This window comes from Hydra vulgaris, chromosome 02 (assembly GCF_038396675.1).
Source record: "Hydra vulgaris chromosome 02, alternate assembly HydraT2T_AEP".
In the NCBI taxonomy this organism is placed as follows: domain Eukaryota; kingdom Metazoa; phylum Cnidaria; class Hydrozoa; order Anthoathecata; family Hydridae; genus Hydra; species Hydra vulgaris.
In genome coordinates this window covers 69,300,038-69,323,063 of record NC_088921.1, presented here as the reverse complement: position 1 = coordinate 69,323,063, position 23,026 = coordinate 69,300,038, and the positions used below count along the sequence as shown (strand labels likewise).

Genomic DNA, 23,026 nt, shown 5'->3' with positions numbered 1-23,026 from the left:
TAATTATACTTTTATAAATAATATTTCATAATTATTTTAAATAATTATCTATTTATTTAGTAGTTAAATTTTATCGTATAAATAAACATTTTTGGTGAAATTGACATGTAATATATATTTAAATATAAACTCAATATTATATTACATTAAAAAATAAATAATTATATTGACATTTTTTTTTGCTTTGAAAAAAAGTCAATATAATTACTAAGAGTTTTATTTGAAAAAAATAATAGATAGCAATTATTTTATTTATTAATAGATAGCAATTATTTAGGTAAAAACATGTGAAACAGAAATGTCACAATATTGTTGATTGGTCTTATATATATATAATATATATATTATATATATATATATATATATATATATATATATATATATATATATATATATATATATATATATATATATGTTATATATATATATATATATATATATATATATAAATATATATATATATATATATATATATATATATATATTATTATTATAGTAAAATTCTACAATAGAAGTTAGACTTCTATGAGTCGAGTAACTAACGTGACCCGACTATAGTAGACCGACGTGAGAGAGAACGGTTCCATTTGTCGTAATTGTTTTTGAACTCGTTAACTGAATTTGAAGCAACTACCGAAGCAGGCAAAGTGTTCCATGATGACACCACTCGGTTTATAAAGAAATTATGTCTTTGAGTGTTTTTCGTTAATTCTTGTTCAATTTTATGCTTGGCACCACGAAGATGACCTGCAGGTCCATCACATAATAGAGCACTTGCTTGGTTTGTCTTCTGTTGCCAGTTAACAACATTTAGTTTTTTATAAATTTTAAAAAATTGGATTACATCTCCTCTTGTTCTACGTTCAGCTAATGTGCTGAGACCCAGATTTGCTAATCGTTTCTCGTATTTCAAGTTGCGCAATTGTGGAACACGTTTAGTAGCTCTACGTTGGACTAATTCTAATTTTTTAATGTCTTTTAGAAGAAAAGGGCACCAAATTGGTGCACAGTATTCCAATATCGGTCTTACATATGCTGTATAGAGCTTCACAAACATACTAGGATTCCATTTTTTAAAAGTTCTTCTGAGTAGGCCAAGTACAGAGTTAGCTTTAAGAATGGCATGACTAATTTGTTCTGACCATTTGAGTTTATTGTTTATTAAAACGCCCAATGTTCTCTCAACGGATACATCTTCAAGAGGAATTTGACTGCCATTATTATTCACCATTGTAAAAGGGATATCAATGTCTGTGGAACCACCATGAAACTTTAGAACCTTGCATTTATTTATGCTAAATTCCATGCACCAAAGTCTTGACCAATCACATAAAATATCAATGTCTTTTTGAACAAACCCCAAGTCTGTAACTGTTTTTATTTTGACAACCAACTGGCTATCATCAGCAAATAGTTTGCAACTGTTTTTGACTAATTCTGGCATGTCATTAATAAAAAGCAAAAATAGAAGAGGTCCTATGACCGATCCTTGAGGAACACCACTCTGGACATCCATCCATTCAGATGCGAAATTTCCCAGAACGACACGCTGCTTCCTATTTTCAAGAAAGTCCTTGAGCCAGGCAAGAATATTTTTGCCAAAACCATAGCCAGCCAGTTTGTGATAAAGCAGAGAATGTGACACACGATCGAAAGCTTTGGTAAAATCTAACAAGATGAGCAATGCAGCACAGTTGTCACTTAAGGCTTCGGTAATGATACCCAGTACTTCAAGAAGATTGGTGATGCACGATTTAGATTTGACAAAACCGTGTTGATGCCGAGATAACAGGTTATGCTTAACTAGGTGTTCAGTCATGACATCACGCATTATTTTCTCCATTAATTTTCCAACTGCAGAGGTGAGGGAAATAGGCCTGTAATTTCCAGGATCAGTACGCTGACCCTTTTTGAATATTGGCGTTATATTAGCAAGTTTCCACCCAGACGGTACTTGTCCAGAATCAAACGACTTGATAAATAAGAGAGAGAGAGGCACACTGATTTCTTTGGAGCAACTTTTTAGCACTCTAGGATGGATTCCATCGTTGCCAGTGCCTTTCGAAGAGTCAAGCGCGAATAAAAGTTTTTCAATATTGCAACAACTGAATATGGAGCTTGAAACTGGAGAACAAACAATTTCAGTTCTTCGAGGAAAATTTGGCGCTTGGGAGTAAGTGTCAGGTGATGAAAATGCTTTAAAAAATTGATTATTTAAGCAGCTTGCAATAGACATTTTATCTACTAACTGCACTCCATTGTGATCAAAAAGAGATAGAATTTCACTTTTACAAGACTTTTGGCTATTTATATAAGAGTAAAACTTTTTTGGGCAAGACTTACAAGCAGAAATGACTTCATTCTCGAACTTTAGTACAGCATCAGCAACAAGCTTTTTGACCAGGCGATTTTGTTTTTTATATAAGACTCTAATATAATCCTTCAATTTCCTTGAAGAACAGCGTAGCTTCATAAATAGTCTAAATTTTTCTTTAGTCGCTGCTTTAATAGTAGAATTAAACCATTTTGGATCACGTTTTTTCAAACTAAAGGACATATTGTATTTAGGAATATGATGTTCAACCAATGAAATGTAAATGTCTTTAAATAGTTCAAAGCTTTCATCTGCTGATTTATTTGTAAATAATTTCGGCCAATCAATCATTTTTAGACCCTCACTGATGGCATTATAGTCACCTTTATCATAGATGTAATTCACTTTGTGATGACTAATTGTTTTGGTCGATGTTTTAAGTCTAAAATCCCATAAAAGTGAATTATGGAAATGATTTTTTTGTGTACAACCAAGTGGAGGACCAATCGTAACGTTATAAATACGATCAGGGTCATCAGAGAGCACCAGGTCAAGTGTGTTATTGATAAACGTTGGTTCTGTGACAAACTGAGATAGGAAGCAATCATTTATAGTATCTAAAAAAATTTGACTAGATTGTTTGCCATATTTACATTTTTCGCCCAAATTACACCAGCTAATATCACTATGATTAAAATCACCAACTAGGAGAACACTTGTAAATTTACCATTATCAATCAGAGCTTTAGCACGTTTGATTGACTTGTTGATTTGTAAATCAGACTCATATAGAGTGAATGGTTGGCGATAAATACAACCAATTAGCAAAACATCATTTCCAATTGAAACCTGACACCATATTTGCTCACCCATCTGTTTATCACTGAACTCACATTCATATGAATGAATGTCTTTTCTAACGTAAATGGCTACACCTCCTCCACGAGTTGTCCTGTTTCGAAGATACACAGTGTAATTTTCTAGATTTGTTAAAGATGTCGCGGTGAACCATGTTTCTGTAACTGCAATGATGTGCGGGTAATCTAGTGATGCAATTCTAGCTTGGAATTCATCCCATTTATTATCCAAAGATGTTGGATTAAAATAAAGACATTTAAGTTCAAATAAAGAGTAACTAGATGAAAAAGGTGGAGGAATATAAATGTTAGGGTTAGATGTTCTATTCTTTGTGTTCGATCCATCGAATTGAACCAGATCGCACAGACCAAAATCCTTTTTTTCCATCTCTTGTACCCCAATTGAGTCGCCTCCCTTGCGGATCATCAAAAGAATTTGGAAGAGCATTGTTTCTAATTCTACATTCAGCATGAAGTTTAGAGAGAGCTATTCTTTCATTTTCAGTTTGATCTGGTCGAACGTAAACTTTTGTAAAACCATGAATATGTTTAAGTTCTCTTGCATTAGCCAAAGCCGATTGACGTTTTTCATAATTCTTAAATTCAATTAAAACCAAAGGAGGACGCGGGGGCACATAAATAAATTTGTTGTCCATGTCACTAGAGATAGAAGAAGTAAGAGGAGAGGCATTTTTCTTTTTAAGTCTTTTTTTAACTTTTACATCGTCACAAGACACTTTTAAGATAGTAAGAATTTCATCAATTGCTTTATTATCATCATCCAAATTTACTGACTCAGTAAGACCACTTATAATAATATTATTTAAAATTCTATTTTTTTCGTTGTTTTCTTTTGAAATTTTAGCAAACAAAGCAGCATTTTTCTCTTTGGCAGCAATGTCCTTTTCTTTACTAATGAAACCTGCCCAGACGTCAGCACTGTGAATATTATTTTGATAAGTGATGTTTGCTTTGTTATTATTTTTAAGTAAATCAATTTCTTTTTGTTGCATTTTGTTTTCTGCTTCTAAGAAACCAACTTTTGTAGTAAGAGAAGAGATCATAGATGATAACTTTCCACACCAAACATGTAATGCTCTGCTCAAATCACTATGGTTTCCTTGGCCAATTTTTGGCCAATTTTCTTCAAGAAGGAAGTCCATCTTGAAGCAAACAATTTGCTAAGAGGGCTACCACCCTTAATACCAGTGGATTACCTCTAGATGTGAACTTTTGTTTAATATTTTGTTTTCTTATTAACACAAATAGAACTGTTAGTTTTTTGTGTTTTTTTCCGTATATATATATATATATATATATATATATATATATATATATATATATTATATATTAATATTATATATATATATATATATATATATATATATATATATATATATATATATATATATATATATATATATATATATATATAAATATATATATATATATATATATATATATATATATATATATATATATATATATATATATTCATATATGTATATATATATGTATATATATATATATATATATATATATATATATATATATATATATATATATATATATATATATATATATATATATATATATATATATATATATTCATATATGTATATATATATGGGAGAGCGGGGCATGTTGTCATACTTTTTATATTTTTTCAGATATTTTAAAAACTAATCGGTCATTTTCATAAAAACTATTTTATTTGGTAGTTTATTATTATAGTTATATAAAAAACAACTTTGGAAAACTTCAGACCATTTGAGTATAACATGCCACCATTTCTAAAGAAGATTCCATGGTATGACAACTTGCCCCACCATAACTAATTTTTATTTTGTTGATATTCAGGCAAAATTTACATTTTTTTTGGTTGCTAATATTTTTATTTGTTATTTTCAGCTCGCACAATTGCTTTCAGACGATAAAGAAATCTAAATTTTATTTGGAAAAGAAGTAGAATGCAACATTTAAAAGGTGACTTTAAGATCAAGTCTGTATATCTGTCGAAAACCCGATTGTAAAATTAAAGCGATGCTATAGCCGAGCCCATATCTCTATCTCTCTGAATATACATTTGTCAAAGACCAATCAACAATATTGTGACATTTCTGTTTCACATGTTTTTACCTAAATAATTGCTATCTATTAATAAATAAAATAATTGCTATCTATTATTTTTTTCAAATAAAACTCTTAGTAATTATATTGACTTTTTTTCAAAGCAAAAAAAAATGTCAATATAATTATTTATTTTTTAATGTAATATAATATTGAGTTTATATTTAAATATATATTTAAATAATTATGAAATATTATTTATAAAAGTATAATTAGTTAAAATATTAATAAAATAAAAGAATCAAAGCGAAAATGTTATGATAACAGGTTTTGCGTAAACTTCTCATATTATGATATCAAGTTTTGAGTTCAGAATGATATCGATGAGTGATTTCATTTTGATATCATTTCGATATCATTAACTTCTCATATCATGATATCATATATATCGTAGTTTGATACCATTATGAAATCAATATGATATAAAAACCCTGACTGGGTAAAATTTACCACACTGATGGATTGTTGTGTAATAAACAAAACCTTACTAGAAAAACTTAAAATAATAATTATTTTTAAAATGGCAGCTCTTTTAATTTTAAAGTATATTATTGATGCAAAAACCTTTGGTAAAATATAAATATACTCAAATGGAAACAAGTTTAAGGTTAGTTCTAGTAAGCTATTGCAGTTCTATCGATAAAGAAACAACCCTGAAAATTTGAAGTTAATTGCATGTCTGGTTAAAATAATATGAATGACATGCTGTTTGCAGTTAGACAAAAAATAAAAATGAGAAATCAAGCTTCAAAGTTTAAAAACAATATATTAACTAAAAATTTCATACGCTTATTTTAACTAACAACATTATCAGATTTACAACTTTGGTTTTTAAATAATTTAACGCAAACCCAAAAATAAAACAACTATTTGAAAAAATTTTAGTTCTTAGATAAATATATCAATAAAAAATTTGGTTGCTATGGGTGTAACTAAGTAAATTTCTTAACTCAATCAATAAAATCTACTTTTTAACTATTTTCTGTTATTGAAACCATATCATGTTATACATGGTTGAAAAGTCAGTTAAATTTTATAAAAAGTTAGCAAATAAAACAAAAATGAATTTTTTTAACGGAAATCTCTAAGTTTTTACTTATATAACCACCTAAATTCCAGTTTGGTAGGCTTGGTCAAATATTATATCCTTTAAATCTAAACATATATAAACTCTAGAATATATAATTAAAAGCTCTAATATATAATATTTCACAGAAACGATAAAAGGACAGCAAAAATAAAAAATTGAACTTTTATGATGACGTCAAATTTTGTTTTTCTCCATACAACTATATTTATAAAGTTATTGGTAAATCATTAATGTCTTTGGTTTTGCCAAAAAAAGAAAAAGCAGTCGAGAGTCTTCTTTTTCATAGCAATATCAATGTACAAAGCCTACTGAATAGTCGTTCAAACAAACCTAAAGAAAAATGTTTATCGAGATGGAAAAATGTTTTTATTGACAGTGACTCTACTTTATCTAAGTCAAATAATTCTTTTGAAAAGTTGAATGATAAGTCGCATGAAAAATTTGAAAATAAATATTTCGATTTAAAAAAAAAAAGACAAAGCAGGCTTGCAACTAATTGTGAACGGTTTATGCATTATGATAATATCGATGAATACGTTACACAATACCGCAGGGTTATGTACCAACAAAATAAATTTAATCAATTTAACAAAGAGTTTATTATAAAAAATTGTTCTGATGATAGAGATGGTGTTAAAACAGTCAAGTCAGAAACAATTGGGCTAAAATCAAGTTTTGTTGGCAGTCGAAAAAAAGCTTTAGAAAGCATCAGTTGTGCAAACGGAAAACAAATTTCTAAAAAAAAAGTCGAGAACTCAATGCAAAAAAATTTAAAAACTATGAACGTATCTTCATTTATGGGTAGTTTCAGAATACATGCACTTAAGCAAAAAAAATCTATACCGGTATTTTTTCATGTTTTTTTTGTTTGCTTTTTTTTTATAATGTGTTAGATATTGGGTGGCAAATCTATAATCGGAGAATGAAGATTTAGAGAATTAAGGTTTTACAAATATTTCAACAAATAGTTAAAAGATAGTACCAGTGAGTGAGCCATAATGCATGACTACACATTTTTCTACATTAAAACCGTGAAGCCGTTTTTTTTTTGACAATTTGAATCCGTTGTCTTAATCCATATAAACTGTTTACAATTCTTCTTCGCTCTAAAGTTTCGCTATAATTATGGTGTCATCAGCATATATTTTAATTACGTTTTTCTTATTTTATATATATATATATATATATATATATATATATATATATATATATATATATATATATATATATATATATATCGAGAATAATAAAGCTCTTAATAGTAATCTTTGGGGGCACGCTGCTAAGAAATAATATCCATGTTGAGAATCTAAACTGAAATAATCGTAATTGTTAGATTTAATGATAATTTATATGCACTTCTTGGTCTATGAGATCTCCAAATATTTATATGTTTATACTTATGTCAAATAATGAGAGTTTGCAAAAAATTGCAATAATAGGAGGCTGGGAACAAAAAAGCTCTAAATTTTTTGCCCCCTCCCTGCCCCAAACGCGAGAGCAACAAGTTGATGAAATATCTTTTGTACTATTTTCAACTAGATTTATATTCATCGATAAATTTTAAATTTCATAGTAAAATTTAGCGTTAAAAAATTATGACCATATAAAGTTTAAACCCCCTCAATTTGAAGGGGTAGAAAATTTTGTATGGTCATAATTTTTGAACGCTGAGATATAATACTATGAAACTTGAAATTTATTGATGAATATAAGTTTCGTTGAGAATAATAGAAAAATTATTTCCTCAACTTGTTGCTCTCACGTTTGGGGCAGAAAAAGGGGGCGAAAATAATGGATTATTTTTGTTCCCAGCCTCCAATTATTGCAATTTTTTGCAAGCCCTCATTATTTGACATAAGTATAAACATATAAATGTTTGGAGTTAGCTGCATGTCTGGAAGTTAGCTATTCCAAAGACCAAAAAATGCTGGATCTGCCCCTGGTTTAATATAAGAATTTCTTTTTTGCTGATTAAACACCGTATTAAAGTCTGTATATTTTTATATCATTATGTACACCAAATAGATTTGTTTCAAAAATGAAATTGTGTATTATTCAGTATTTGCTTTGCTTAAATCATTAATATAAATTAGAAAGAGTGCATCTAATACAGATTGATTTAATTACTATATTTATAATATATAATACATTTGTTTTATTAATTATATATATATATATATATATATATATATATATATATATATATATATATATATATATATATATATATATATACATTCCTATACAAAATTTGTTAAAAAGTATTAGGTAAGTATAAGATATTTTTGACTCACCGTTTCTTTTATAATATTTTAGGTATTCTAGGCCCAATGGAGAAATTTTCAAAGTATTTCTGAATATCTTTAAAATACTTTAAAATAATTTTGAATGAAGGTTTTTATTATTACTTTTATTGTTTTTATTTTTTTATTTTTAATAGAAGAGTTGCAATACTCACAAACTCAAATTTACACCAATGAAAGAAAATTTAAAATGTACGAAAACCAGCTTTGGTGAAAATTGTAAAGAAAATCTTCCAGATCTGATGAAGTATACCACAACCATTAGTCAGATTATAAATCCGAGATCAAGTTCTAAGCTAGGTTTGTTTCATCGAAATAGCAGTTTGCAAGCTTGTCTTACTTCAGTAAATATTCAAAAAAATAAAAAATAGAGACTTTGTAAGAACTTATCTGTGTTTTGTAAAATAAAATTGTCTTTATTTTTGCACCATGAAACTACGCGACATGATACTAAGCTTTGATAAACTATTTAAAGTCAATAAGCGCATCTTTTACTTAAATAATTATTTTAACTATATAAGTTTGATTTAGAAAATACCATAAAACGTGTTTTATTTAATCCAAACTGTTAAATTTAAGAATACCATAAAACGTGTTTTATTTACTATAAAACGTGTTTTATTTAATACAAATTGTTAAATTTAGACTTTTTTACTTTAGTTTGCTTTAAAATTATTTTTTTCAAAACGATGAAGCTCCTGAGTTACGTAGTTAGAATAGGTAATTCTCAAAGTTCTTGAAAAAAAAATGTAACATTTGATATTAATAATATAATTAATATTTGTTAAGAACAAAATTTTAGTTAAAAATTGGTGTTTACTCATTTTTGCTTCGGGTATGTTATTCTTAGTTACCATTTATAAAACATTTTGTACGACTTTCATTAATTACACCTTTAAAATTTGCTCTCAAAACCAAAGAAATTTGTTTTAAAAACGTCTTAACCAACTCAAAATATTTGAATAACTCATTTAGTTTCAGCGTTAAATGATTTGTTAAAATTCGAGCGATACAAGTTTAAATCCAGTCACTGCCAAACTCAGCGCCTGAGTAATACTCAGTGAGTATTACTTCGAAATATTGATCAATAACGAATGCTACTTTGGATTAGTCTTCAGACTATTTGCTGTTCCAATGCTAAGGCCATTAATAACTTTGAATATGAGAACATTGTATAACAAAATATAGTATAAACCTCAGATAAATAAAAATAAATAAATATTTAATCTGACTGGATAAATTCTGTTTTTCACATAAGGGGTAATAAAGGATGTCAAAACTTTCTTGATATGTTTTACTATGTATGCGGATATTGTATTGGCAAAAACAGGTACTACATAATATTATGAAAGGTACCATATCGTGGATAGCATACGCAAAGTATTTTTGAATGCCTATGGGTGATCAAAACAAACTATGGGTCTCTTATGTGATATCTGGAACTTGCCGAACTACTCTAGCAGGATGGTCTCAAGGTAAAAGAAAAGCAAGACACGTGTTTTCCAGTAACGACATAAAAAGCTTAGAATTCTCTAATAATTATGTAATGATCTATGCTATTGTAAAGATGTGACATATTTGTTTACTTTTCTTAGACTAAAGCAATATCCTGAAAGACTGTTCATTGGTAACTCAAACGGAATCTAAAAGCAGTGTTGATCCACAATGGAAGTAAATACCCATCTTTGCCACTTGCCACCAATTTGCCGCCAATTTGTACGGAAAAAAGAAGATTATGATAATATCAAAAAACTTCTTTAAAAATTATTCTGACCTCAAATGTTTGAAATGATTTCGTGCCTTCTTGCAAGGTTTGTAAAGGGGATACACAAAGTATTCATGTTTCGTTTTGCTTATGAAACAGCAGGTTTGATAGTGATTAATAAACAAAATTAATTAGCCCCCTTAAGTGTAACTACAGCCAGAATTATTCAATGTTCTCATTCAGCCTTAAGTAAGTTGTATCTAAGTATTTCGCCATAAAGAACTTTTTCACAAAATTAGACTTTTACAAAATGTATATACACAGCTGGGGCAAGAAGAAGACAAATTCAGTCTTATTGCCAAGCCTCTTCAAAACAAAAATATAAATAAAAAATAAAAGTATTACCGTTATCACAATGTAATATATGCATAAAATACATATATAAATGCAAATATAAAAAATACTTTTTATATATATATAATTTCATTTTTTTTCAAACTTTTTGTTATTGAGATTTTGAATTTAAAAATAAATAAAAATGAGATAAAACATGAAAATCAAAGAAAGGTAAAGATTCAGATTAAAATCAAAAATAAAAATGATCAAAAATAAAGTAAATAACAAGTAACTAATACGAGTGATTACTCCTATTTAAAAGTTTCAGATGTCTAGTTCGTTGTCAATTATCAAAAGTTTATTTTTTATTTTATTTTTAAATTGATCAAGGGAAGGAATTTTTTTTAACCCATTATCCAATAACGTGTTCTATAATTTAGGTCCTCTGTTTGCAATCGAGAACTTAGTAGCAAAATAATATGCTTGGTTGAATATAATTGTTATTTGAAAATCTTGTTGGGTATGTTTTAAAATAATTTAATTTTTTCAAAAAATGAGTTAAATAAAATGGGTGCCATTTTATTATCTACTCTGAACATATATATAAGAATATGATATAAATTATGTTGAAATACGTTGATTATTATGAATTTATTAAAAAGAAATTTAGTGTGCGAGAAGCGATCCAGATTTCCGATAATTCTTACAGCGCGATTTTGTTTAATTAAAAGCTTTTTATTTTTAGAGACATTTGTGCTGCACCAAGCAACGTTAGCGTAATTTAGATACCAATGAATAAAAGAAAAAGAAATAAATTTTTTTATTTTTATTATTTGTAGCAAGTAGATTCTAGCAAGTTCTAAAGATTGGTAAAACAATTTGTAAAAGCTTTATGTTTTAAAGGAGAAGCTTTACAAGAAATTTGTTTCATATTTACAACAAGTAAAAGCATTGTTGAAGTCGAATGAGCAATGACAAAAGTTGAAAAAATATTGTGCACTTTGCGATGAAGGAATCTACAAAAATATTATTGTGCACTTTGCGATGAAGAAATGTACAGACACTAATTACAACTTTACATCTTCTCAAGAGATTTAGAAAAAAAACTATGAAAAAGCTTATGTAACTAGTTTAATTTAAACTCTCAATTTAAAAAATTAGTTGAACTGAACAAGCAATTATAATATCCATTAGTGATATTAGAAAATGCGCACTAGGCATTTTTGTTCAAAATATCTAGTGCGCATTTTCAATTGGAAGCGTTCGATACAATAGATCACAAAGTTTAACTTAAAAGACTGTAATCGTGCAAAAATAGATGTAAGTTAATAAAACTTGACTAATAAAAAGCGATTTTCTCCTTATGTATGTAGTTTTTCAAAATGAAAAAGTTGAAATGAAACATTAAAGAAGTAACTAAAGCTCTTTCTTTAGAATAAATAGGTTTGGTGTTTGATGCCAGCTCATAATTGTCATTCTGGGTATAAAATTATACGATGATTTAATTAGCTTTTTATTTATTTATTGTATTAGACTTCATGATTTTTTAAAAGAATGATAAACTGAAAAGAGTTGGTGAAAAAACCAAAATTTATGATAATATTATATGCTTCTACAACTAAAAAACCCACATATATAAAAGCAACTGATAAAAATGTCAAGATATATTTTAATTTGCTCCAGTTGTATTTTCATCAATCATGATTTCTTGCAATCAGGAACAGTCGCAATCCAGGAACAAGTTCCTCGTTTAAGTACGTAAAATGACAGTTGAGCTTATTTAGGGTTCCGACAGCAAGAACAGGATGGACTTCGGGAACTCAAAAACTGATTTTAAGAAACAAAAATTGTTAGCTAGAACAATTGTAAACAGAAACCAAAATTTTTTATAAGCCTTGGAAATGAAAGTGCAAATATATCATAGGTTTACTAGTTTTTTGTTTTTAATAACAAACCCTTTTTTGAAAAGTAAATAAAAACGTAAATTGAAAACCTCCAAGACGAAATTGACTTCCACAGCCTTGAAAAGGTGAATACAGGAAAAAGAAAAATAGAGCTCCAAACAATAAAAAGTTGAAAACATTAAAAAAAAATTTTCTAAAAAAACTTGTTTCCTTTTTTTTTTAGTATAATCTAAACATAAAATTTGTGAAAATTAATTTTCACTTCCGATTTACCAAAAAACTTATTTTCACTGAGAGTTTACCAAAATTTGATATTTTTTAAGGAAAATGTATGCTTTAGAATCCCAAACGCCCTTTCTCAGGTTAGTTACTGGCATGTTGATAAGATTTCAAAGTAAGAAAAACACGTTGCAGAGTGAAAACTACTTGGTCTACCATTTCTTTCATGTTTCGTGTTTTATAACCTTGTCAAATAATGTAAGAATTCAAAAAGTGTTTCTCTAATAGATAGCATTTGTTCAACATAATCATACCTTTATCGTCCCTCAAAAAATTACGAATTGTTTCTAATATTCATACTTTAAAACAAAGACACTTCTGAGAGTTTGAAACCTTATATATACAAGTAATGTGATATCAACAAAAAGCTAGTTCATTAATATACAACTGTTTGCCTAAACTAATATTGTGCTCTTTTTCATGAAAATAACATGGGTTTATTGAAATCGGTCTAAATCAAATTAAAAACTAACTGACACAATCCACTCCCCCGGAGACATTTCGGTTTCCTAATTTTTTTTTTAAAAGGTGACCGCAATACAAAAAAAAGTTTCATAATATTTTAAACCCATCCGACAAGAATTTAGTTAGAAAATTGGGGAAAAAATACTAGTTAAGCTATCGCTGCGCAGTGATTACAGTTATTAGAACCAAGAGGTTCGTGAAGGTTCGTGATTCATTGTAGGTTCTTGCACAATAAGTGACGTTGGTAATAAAGTAGGAGTGAACTTCCTAGTTAAATGCTTCTCCACAGTGCTCTGCGATATGACTGATAGGCTGCTTGAAGCACCTTAATAACTTAAAATAAAATGACTAAAAAATCTAAAAAACACGGGCTACTGTTAACGCCATGAAACCCAACCATTAAAAAGTGCAAAACATTATTTATAGAGAGTCGTCGCCCTAGCTAAGTTTATATAATTGCTTATCTAGCTAAATTAATATTAAAGGATCCAATACTTTGCAATTTAAGTAGTTTTTAATTAATAATTTTAATTATTGTTGATATGTTTATACGGTTTTTGTCCTATCACTTTTTGAGGGTTGTAACTCCATATAAATTATAAACTAAAAAAACTTTAATTTAGCGTAGAAGAAAATTTTTTGATTAATTTATGCGTTTCTTGCAAGAAAATAACCATTAATATCGCTATGATTTTGCAAAGGTGGATAGATTTAGCAAAGGTGATATTAGATTTAGTAAATTTCTTTAATAAACTATAAAATGTTTCGACATTAAACATTTTATGTTTTTCGTTAATATATTGTATACGATTCCATTACAACAACATGATCAGGTTAACCTGGCTGATTTCCAATAGAACATCAATTAAGTCAATTGGACAGATGTCTCTATAGTACTGATGCTACTGAATTGATTTTTGCAAATAACGAATTCATCCCTGGCTGTAGAAACAGGGATCTTTTTGTAACTCCCCACAAGCAAACGACTTCGTGTCAACTTCTAAGGAAGGTTGAAATTTCTAACTTCGGAACTTCTAACGTCGCTTCCACGTTGAATTACCATTGATAAAGTAACGTTGAACAATACAACGTTGTTTCAACGTCTTAGTGATGTAGAAAGTTTAACGTTGGAATTTTCCACGTTACTTCAACGTTGATTTATAGTAGATAAACTAACGTTGATTATTCAACGTTGAAATGACGTTTCTTTTTTACTTTCTATTTTGATATCGAGGTAGATAATAATAAGGTTTTTTAAAAATCAAAATGGCTGATCGCCCAGCAAAAAGGGTGTGCTTTTTTTCTTTTATTTTTATTTAAAAGTGTTAATACTTAAAAATTACTCATAATTTTATATAATATTTTACTTGAAATTTGTAAAAAGCTATTTATAAGTTATCTTAATTTATTTTAGATATATGGATAACAATCAAAGTTTTTTTGGTTTATAATTTCATTTTTTATTTTGCTTGCAGAAAGTTGTAATGCCTAAATGCAATTTTAACATTATTAGTAATAATTATCAAAAAGAATCCGTGTTTTGTTATGCAACATTGCTTTACACAGCTTTAATTACAAACATACATATTTTTTGTTTATAATCTAAAAGTGCTAGTAAAGGAATCAATAAATTAGTAAAAAGAGAACCCGAATTAATATCGATATTTATATATTATATATACAGTTGAATCCCGTAAACTCGGACTCTGAACGGGTATATATATTTTGTCCGACTTAGCAAATGTCCGAGTTAAGTGAAGCTTTTGGTATGAATAGAGAATTCAAGGGGAATTGAAAATTTGTCCGACTTAGTAAAAGTCCGACTTATCCAGGGTCCGATTTAACGGGATTCTAATGTAATACTAAAAAGATTTTGCACTGACAACGCAAATGGCGGAGGTGTTTTTTAACTGTGAAAAGAGAGAAAAAAGATAAATGAAAGAGAAACAGAAAATCAAAAAAAAAAAATTTTTAAAAATAGAAGAAAAAACAAACAATAGCAATATATATAAATGTATATATAAATATATATATATATATATATATATATATATATATATATATATATATATATATATATACAAAACTCGCATAAAAAGGTATACATACACATAATATATATGTTTAGGTGAAATGAATAACATAGTATATATATATATATATATATATATATATATATATATATATATATATATATATATATATATAATAAATGAATATGTAAAATAATAAAATAATAAATGTATATAATATGTAAAATAATAATGTAAAATATATGTAAAATAATAAAATAATAAATGAATATCAAAAAATAATATATATATATATATAATAAATGAATAACATATATATATATATATATATATATATATATATATATATATATATATATATATATATATATATATATATATATATATATATATATATATATATATATATATATATATATATATATATATATATATACAAAACTCGCATAAAAAGGTATACATACACATAATATATATGTTTAGGTGAAATGAATAACATAGTTGTAATAAATAATATAATTGAAAAATAATTAATTTGAATTAAAAACTTTTGAACTTAAAGCGTTGAAATTAAAATGTGATAAATAATAATAATAATAAATAGTAGCTAATAACAATAAAAAAAATAGAAATGATTATTAAAACAAAAAAATAAAACTAATTATTTTTAAATTCTATAAAAATATTTATATAGCTATTATATTTATATAACTATTATATTTATTACAAACACTTATTTAAAACAAACTTATACAACTTAAACATAAAATAATTAAAAGCAGAAGCAATTGAATACTTCGGATTAACTCATTATCCAATACATATGCATAAGTATATATATATATATTTATATATATATATATATATATATATATATATATATATATATTTTTTTTTTTTTTTTTTTTTTTTTTTTTTATGAATAAAAGTATTTAGTGGTTATTATTATATTTATTTATAGAAATAAAAGTATTAGATTGTAATGTCATCGCGGATAACACAATGGAGAAACAGTAATAAAGCAATTATTTATTTATTTACTAAGTCAGAAAGAACACTAGAAACAAATGTAGAACAAATATATGTTTGACATAAGGGTGTTGTTTTGAAAACATTTCTTTAATTAATAATACTTACTAGTTTTGTGAAGAAAATTAGTTTAACCGATTTTTAGTTTAAAAAGAAAAATGAATTGAAGTTGTCTTTTGACAAGTTTAAGGCTGATGACGAACAGACTTCAATTAAAGTTCAATTTGGTTGGTTCGAAGGGAAAGTAAAGGTGAAATTATCTAAAGTAAAAATATTTACAAAGCTATAATTGGAAGGGTATTATTTTGATTTTAAATGTTAAAGTTTAACTTTAAGTATATATTTCTCTTTAGTGGCTGCCTGTTGAAAGCAAATTAATTTAGTAAAATTTACAAAAAATAGGTGTAAAACTTTCCTTGAACAAATCAGAAAATAAAATAAATCAGTTAACATGAAAATTGTAAAATTTAAGTATTATAAAATAACATAAATTGAAAATTTTCTTTCCTTCATTCTCTACAGCTTTATTTGCTTGACGTTAAACAAAAACGAAGGTTGTTGCGAAAATGAAAAATAAGTTACCCTCTTTCCCCAACATATAAAACTTTTTAAAAAATACATTTTAGTAAAGTTTTTAAAAGTTTTATCTTTCGAAAACTTTAAAAAAAACGTAACAAGTTTAATGTTGTTTTTTTGATGCTGAACCAAAGTTGATATTTCAACGCGCTCTCTTGTTTCCAAAATAAATAATATTGTATTGAAAGTTTAAACAAGCTTTTAAAATATAAAAGCTTGTTTAAACTTTCAATACAATATTATTTTCCAATTAAATACTATTTTAAAATCATGTAAATACACGAATAAAAAAGACATCATTCCAAGGATTTTAAACTATAAATAAGTAGAAAAAATGACTCGATTATATAATTATAGTTTACACATAGGCATGAAAATACCATTAAGGTGATAAAAAATTTCCTCAGAATAATTTTGTACAAGGTCTTAGGTATATGCATGGACATGATTTTTAAAAATTTTGAATAATATTTTGGGACGTCCGAGAAAGTGAAGACCATTTTGGTGTTTTCATCAAAATCCTTTAAAAAAACAATATTTTTTGGCTGCTTTATTTGCAAAAAACGTTCTGAACTATTTAAAATTAAAATTTTTTTTTTAAACTTTCATTAATAATATAAAAATCAGACCCATATACAAAGAACATTACAGTGTGATCTTAAACATTAGTTACCCAGAGATCATTTTTAAATAGAAAAATACTAAAAAACTTCATTGTAAATTTATTTTTTCTATTTTTACATTAGATTATTTATTCACATAAAATTTTTAAAGCTATTCTTTATATTAATAAACTATGGAATAGAATAGAACATTTTTAAATAAAAAGGGTTTTAATTTTTTATATTCTTTACATCAAAATTTGGAAAGTTGTTGTTATCTTCTTTACAGGGTTCTTAAATTTCAACGAAGTTACAAATTCTGACTAGTTTTTGACTATCGACTTTTAGAGATGCCTTGAGCAATACGCAATTACACAATTCTTTATTTTTTTACTGTTTTCACAATAACCCAAATTTCGTTTGTAAGCACCTGTTTCCCAAAGCCTGCTGAAATCTGAATGAACTAATTCAGATGCTTGCTCACTCCAAACCCAAAACCTCTTGAAAATTTTTTTCTTATAGTTGGAGGAAGTCTTTACTGGGTAATATTATGCTTTTCAGCCTGATATTCAATAAACTCATGTATGTGCTTGATGACAACATGAACTTTAGGTGTAATTGAAATTCCGAGGGCTTTGTATGCTCTTTCAAAAAAAAGTATAAAACCTCTATAAGAGGAAATTAGGACATTCCCAAAGCGTGTCTGTCTGACTGCATTAAATGTTTTAAATGCAGAAACAAGTTTTTCTCCTTTATTTCCAACTTTGGCATTTGCAAGCAATTCTTCTAGGACCCCAACATTGTTTGGGAAATACCTACATTGGTTTCCATTGAATTCTTCTCCATTGATTGGTGGCCTGTTGATGCTTAGTTTGTTTGACCAGTCAGTAGCTTTCAAAGAACAAGAACTGGTTTTTTTAAGGATAGTTATCAAATGATCAAATAACCTGTTATTAAATTATCTAATCCTTCAAAATGTCTTTAATTGTCCTGTCATTTCTTGGTCTCCGAAATCTTTCTTTGAAGCTTCACACCAAGGGCAAGGATATGTGGATGCAGCTGAGCCTAATCCAAGAAAAGCATTTGCAAGTTTCATGTCCACAGCTGCAGTAAAAGCAACACTTTCAAGACAAAGCAACTCTAGAATTTGCTTCAAGTTCTCATAAGATTCTTTTACAGACTCAAAATTGCCAAGATCATGACCTTTTTCACTCACAAAAGGCTTAAGAAGATGTACCTTTTTAATAAGAAAACTTATGTCACAAAAGCCAAAAGGCTTAAGAAGAGTCACAAAAGGCTTAAGAAGATGTACCTTTTTAATAAGAAAACTTATGCTTTGTATGTTCTTTTTGGCTATCCAATATATTCATACAACCTGTGAGAAACCCACCATCTCCATCAATGCCTACTTTGATCAGATAATCATTTGGTGGAAGGTCTCGATGGTCAAAGATGTGTTCAAAAAATTATTGTAGAATTGTAGAATAAATCAAGTGTTTTATCTAGATGTACAAGATGAAAGATTTAAAAAGATCATTGAATAAACCATCAAAGGAAGAAAAAAACTGTCAAGGAAATTTAGGGTAAATTTAGAGCAAATTTAAGGTAAATTTAAGGTAAATTAGGGTTGTTTTGTCTAGTTGACTTATTTTTCCAACCAAAGCTGATCCAATTGACTAGCAACTACTCCAAGTTCTGAAAAGACAAACTTCTTTGTGAGTTTGTTTCGAAGAGAGATCTTAAGTTAAGTAGATTGCAATCTACTAATTTCCTCAGCAGACACAGCATTCAAACGGAAACCTGGTCTTAATTTTTGAGAATTGACACTTTTTGTGACTGCTAAATCCCTCCCTCTTGTTGCTAAAATAGCAATTGAGCCTCCATCTCCAGATGCAGCAAATTTAATTTTGATCACATCAGAAGCAATAATTTCTGCTACACGGGGAGCATGGGCATAACTATCTGAAAATTTTTCTTTGCATCTCAAACTGTACAAGGGTTTGAATGTGCTATTCTACAAAAAACTGGCTGCCAAAAGCGCTAGCACACTTTAACTAGCCCACGAAGTGGTAAAAAATCTTAGGCTGCTACTGGAGGTCTTCCTACTTGGAAAGGAATAGCCTTACCTAACCCTTGGCTCATTCCAATTGGATTAAAACGGGCAACTTCACAAATAAGGCAACAGCAAAAAGGATTTGATCTTCTCAGAGTCGTAATAATAATTTTGGAAAAATCAAAAGGACCAGGTAGATCATTATTTGATTTCTTCTCATTTTTAGTCTTAAGAAGAATTAGTCTACATCTGATACATATAGCAGAAGGTAAATGCTCTTCATTGAGATCCTAGTTCTCAATGAAGTATTTCTGAATTCTTGGAAGTATCGATTCCCTTCTAGCTGGTGCAATTACTGATCCTTTTTAAACCAAAGTAGACATACTTTAGCACAATTTTCAGTGTGGGATCAAGTCTTGTTAGGCATTGTGTAATTTTCTCGCAGAAATGCAACATTGAATTAGGATAATGTCTTTTCTTTACTCAACGAGAACTTGTCTCTTACAAAATTATAATCACAATTTATAATAAATCACATACCTCAAATATGACAATTACAACCCACATAAGCATACTTACAATCTCACAATAACCATATAAACATATTAGCAATTACAAACAAAACCGTACAAACATATTAACAACAATTATCAAATATAAACCCACTTTAATTAGAAACCACTTGATGTCATAGAACACTCTAACATTTAACTTAATATAATCACACATTGTGGCAATAGATTTAGACAACAAATATTTATGCGCTACTGCAAGTCTTGATTTTTACAGAAATGACAAATGCAAAATTATGAACGTTAAAAAACTCAAAAGTTGACATTTTTTTCTTCATAAAACCATAAATTTTTATCAGTATTGCTTTTCTCTTGAATAGAAACCAAAAGAACTATTTTACTTTAAAGTTTTATTAACTTGGAACCTTTGTTTTGAAAATAGAAGAAAGAAATATTTTCTTTATTTTAGAATTTCGAACAAAACGTTAAAATGGCCATAACTTTCTTGGACGTCGCAAAATATTTTTCAAAATTTGTGAAAATCATCTCCATGCATTTACCTATGACCTAAGACAAAAATTTTCAGAGGAATTACTTTTTGACCTTGATGGTAATTCTATACCTATGTTTATAATCACAAACAACAGATTTAAAGAGATTCTACAGATTACCTTAGATTTTGATAGAAAACAAAGGTTTAAGAGCCTCTAACGTTGGTTAGGAAGGAGTCATGAACTTCTAATTAAATGCTCATCCGCGATGCTCTGTGATAAGACCGTAAGGACTTTTATATGTATATTCTTTTTTCTAACATTATTGTTTTTTTTTCTCTTGTTTTTAACATCTTAAAGTCATATTTTAGTATTGGATCTAATATATCTATTATAGAAATCGAACTTGTAGCATTGCAATTTTATGTCATGTCGCTATCTAAATATCGCCATTACTAAAAATAGGTGGTAAATTTTGCTTGCGAAAAAGCTGTAGGATGTATACACCCTACATCTTTTAAAATAGCAATATTGTTATTATATTATTGTTCTGAACAATAACATAACAGCAAGGTTTATCTGCTTAATAGCTACATATATTAGATTTGTAGCTGTTAACATGGTTATTTAGATAAAATCACGGATGTCGAGTCCCATAAGGACTCCAGATATTAAAGTTACAAAAGATCATTTCTTTCTGGTTTTGGTATCAAGAAACTCCTAAAATACAAAGAAGCTTATCAATTACTTTCTGAGAAAAAAAAATAGACTTTTAGTTTAAAGAAATAATCATTTTTTAAACCTGGAGTCCTCATGTATAATGGGGGCAAGTAAACTTCTTATTGGAATCTTATTTAACTACGGGTTAAATAAAAAATAGGTTTCGAGTAGAATTTTAAGAATTTATTTTATTGCAGACCATAAGTTGCTCAACATTTTTGGAGCTCTTAGACATCAAAGACTAGAAAAAAGTATTAATATTGCGCGTTTTATTTCGTTGATTTTTAAGGCCGTCTGTATCCTTCAGGCATTTGTTTTTGAAAGTTACGTTCTAAATGTCTTTTAAACGTTCTTTACGTAAGAATGTTTAGAAGACGTTTAAAAGACATTTAAAATACATTTATAACATACCTTTTAAAAACAAAGCCCGCTGGGTATGTAAATAAGAAAAATATTATAAGTATGTAATAGCACTTTTCGCGTAAAAATTGAAAACTATTATGTATAGAGAAAAAGTAAAACATTGAAGTTTGTTTTCAGCCGTTTAAAAAGGGAATGTTAAAAAGGGTAAAAAAAAAAAATGCAAAAAGAGTACTATAACAAAGATTTATGGTCGTTTTAGTGAAAAAAATGAAATGAAAATTTTTTGAAAGAAGTAGGTACTACATAGCCATGTAGCTGGCTATGTAGTACCTATGAGTGGACTATGTAGCAGTTATATAGAAGGTTATTCAACAGTATACTTTTAATAGTTATTTAGTGGGTGGGTAGCCTGTGGGCAATGTAGTACCTATGTATCGGGCTTTTTAGAAGCTAATTTGCGGGCCATACAGTAGCTAAAGCTCAATCAAATAGAGCTCTAGTTAAGGCATAACTACTAAATTGCCAGTTTTATACTGGCATATGTTAAGCTTTATATATATAACTAGTTATGTATTAGGTACTAGAAGAAATAAAAATTAATCAAACTAATATAAAACCTTGACTAATTTTCCCGCAATTGGGAGGGCTATTCTACTAGCTAGTAATATAATTATTTAATTTTTCGGTAGCTAATACTTATTTAGATAGAAATACAGCTAATTGCAGCATTCTTGCAGTCTAAATTCTCGCTATCTTTATTTTTTATCGCTGTCTTAATCGCTGTCTTTATTGTTACAAATATCTTTAGCTAGTTGCTTGACAATTTCCTATTCCTTTTTTACAAAAAAAAAGAAAAAATGAAATTTTGAAATGTAATGACACCTAGTTAATTTTTTTTCTAAATCTAATTTACTACCAACAAAGCTGCAAGCAACCACGATTAAGTTGAGAGTTACTAAAAAATGAATCATATAATTATAGAGCAAGGAAACGGTTGACAGAAGACTTTATAAGTCTTAGGTTTAATAAGTCAGGAAAACATGAAGATGAGAGAAAGTTCCAATGGGTTGACGTGCGGGGAAAAAAACTTAACTAATAAAAGTTTTTAGAGAATACAGGGACAGATACAGTAAAAGGATAGTGAATGACGAATCATAGAAGAATGACTTGTAGTTGATGGAACTAGAGATAACAGCTCCTTTGAGAAGCAACTTTTTTTGTAGAGAAGATAGAAAACTTTACGAAGCTGGTCAATAAGCTC

General features: G+C 27.8%; 3 protein-coding genes across 3 annotated transcripts in view; 2 read left to right on the top strand and 1 right to left on the bottom strand.

Annotated features, from left to right (window-relative positions):
• Positions 1-538: 538 nt before the first annotated feature.
• Positions 539-4,334, bottom strand: LOC136076261 (uncharacterized). Its single transcript, XM_065789735.1, has 2 exons — positions 3,541-4,334; positions 539-3,449 (listed from the first exon to the last, which is right to left on the bottom strand). Exons 1-2 carry the CDS (start codon positions 4,332-4,334, stop codon positions 539-541), a joined length of 3,705 nt encoding a protein of 1,234 aa, XP_065645807.1.
• A 2,224-nt stretch (positions 4,335-6,558) lies between these two features.
• LOC136076593 (uncharacterized) lies at positions 6,559-9,116 on the top strand. The gene is made up of 2 exons (XM_065789897.1): positions 6,559-7,236; positions 8,835-9,116. The coding sequence occupies exons 1-2, from the start codon at positions 6,622-6,624 to the stop codon at positions 9,066-9,068; spliced, it is 849 nt and encodes a 282-aa protein (XP_065645969.1). The 5' UTR covers positions 6,559-6,621; the 3' UTR covers positions 9,069-9,116.
• A 7,446-nt stretch (positions 9,117-16,562) lies between these two features.
• LOC136077136 (octopamine receptor beta-2R-like) overlaps positions 16,563-23,026 on the top strand; it is a 55,914-nt gene continuing 49,450 nt past the window's right edge. Inside the window, exon 1 of the mRNA XM_065791808.1 lies at positions 16,563-16,698. The gene's annotated coding sequence lies outside the window, so the exon portion shown is untranslated. The remainder of the gene's footprint in view (positions 16,699-23,026) is intronic.

Bases quoted from the DNA above. Each gene is read 5' to 3' on its own strand.
- LOC136076593 (XM_065789897.1), top strand. From the start codon at position 6,622: ATGTCTTTGGTTTTGCCAAAAAAAGAAAAAGCAGTCGAGAGTCTTCTT. The intron at 7,237-8,834 runs GTATTTTTTCAT...TATTTTTAATAG, and splicing joins AGCAAAAAAAATCTATACCG to AAGAGTTGCAATACTCACAA.
- LOC136076261 (XM_065789735.1), bottom strand. From the start codon at position 4,334: ATGGACTTCCTTCTTGAAGAAAATTGGCCAAAAATTGGCCAAGGAAAC. The intron at 3,450-3,540 runs GTCTGTGCGATC...TTTTTCATCTAG, and splicing joins GATGGAAAAAAAGGATTTTG to TTACTCTTTATTTGAACTTA.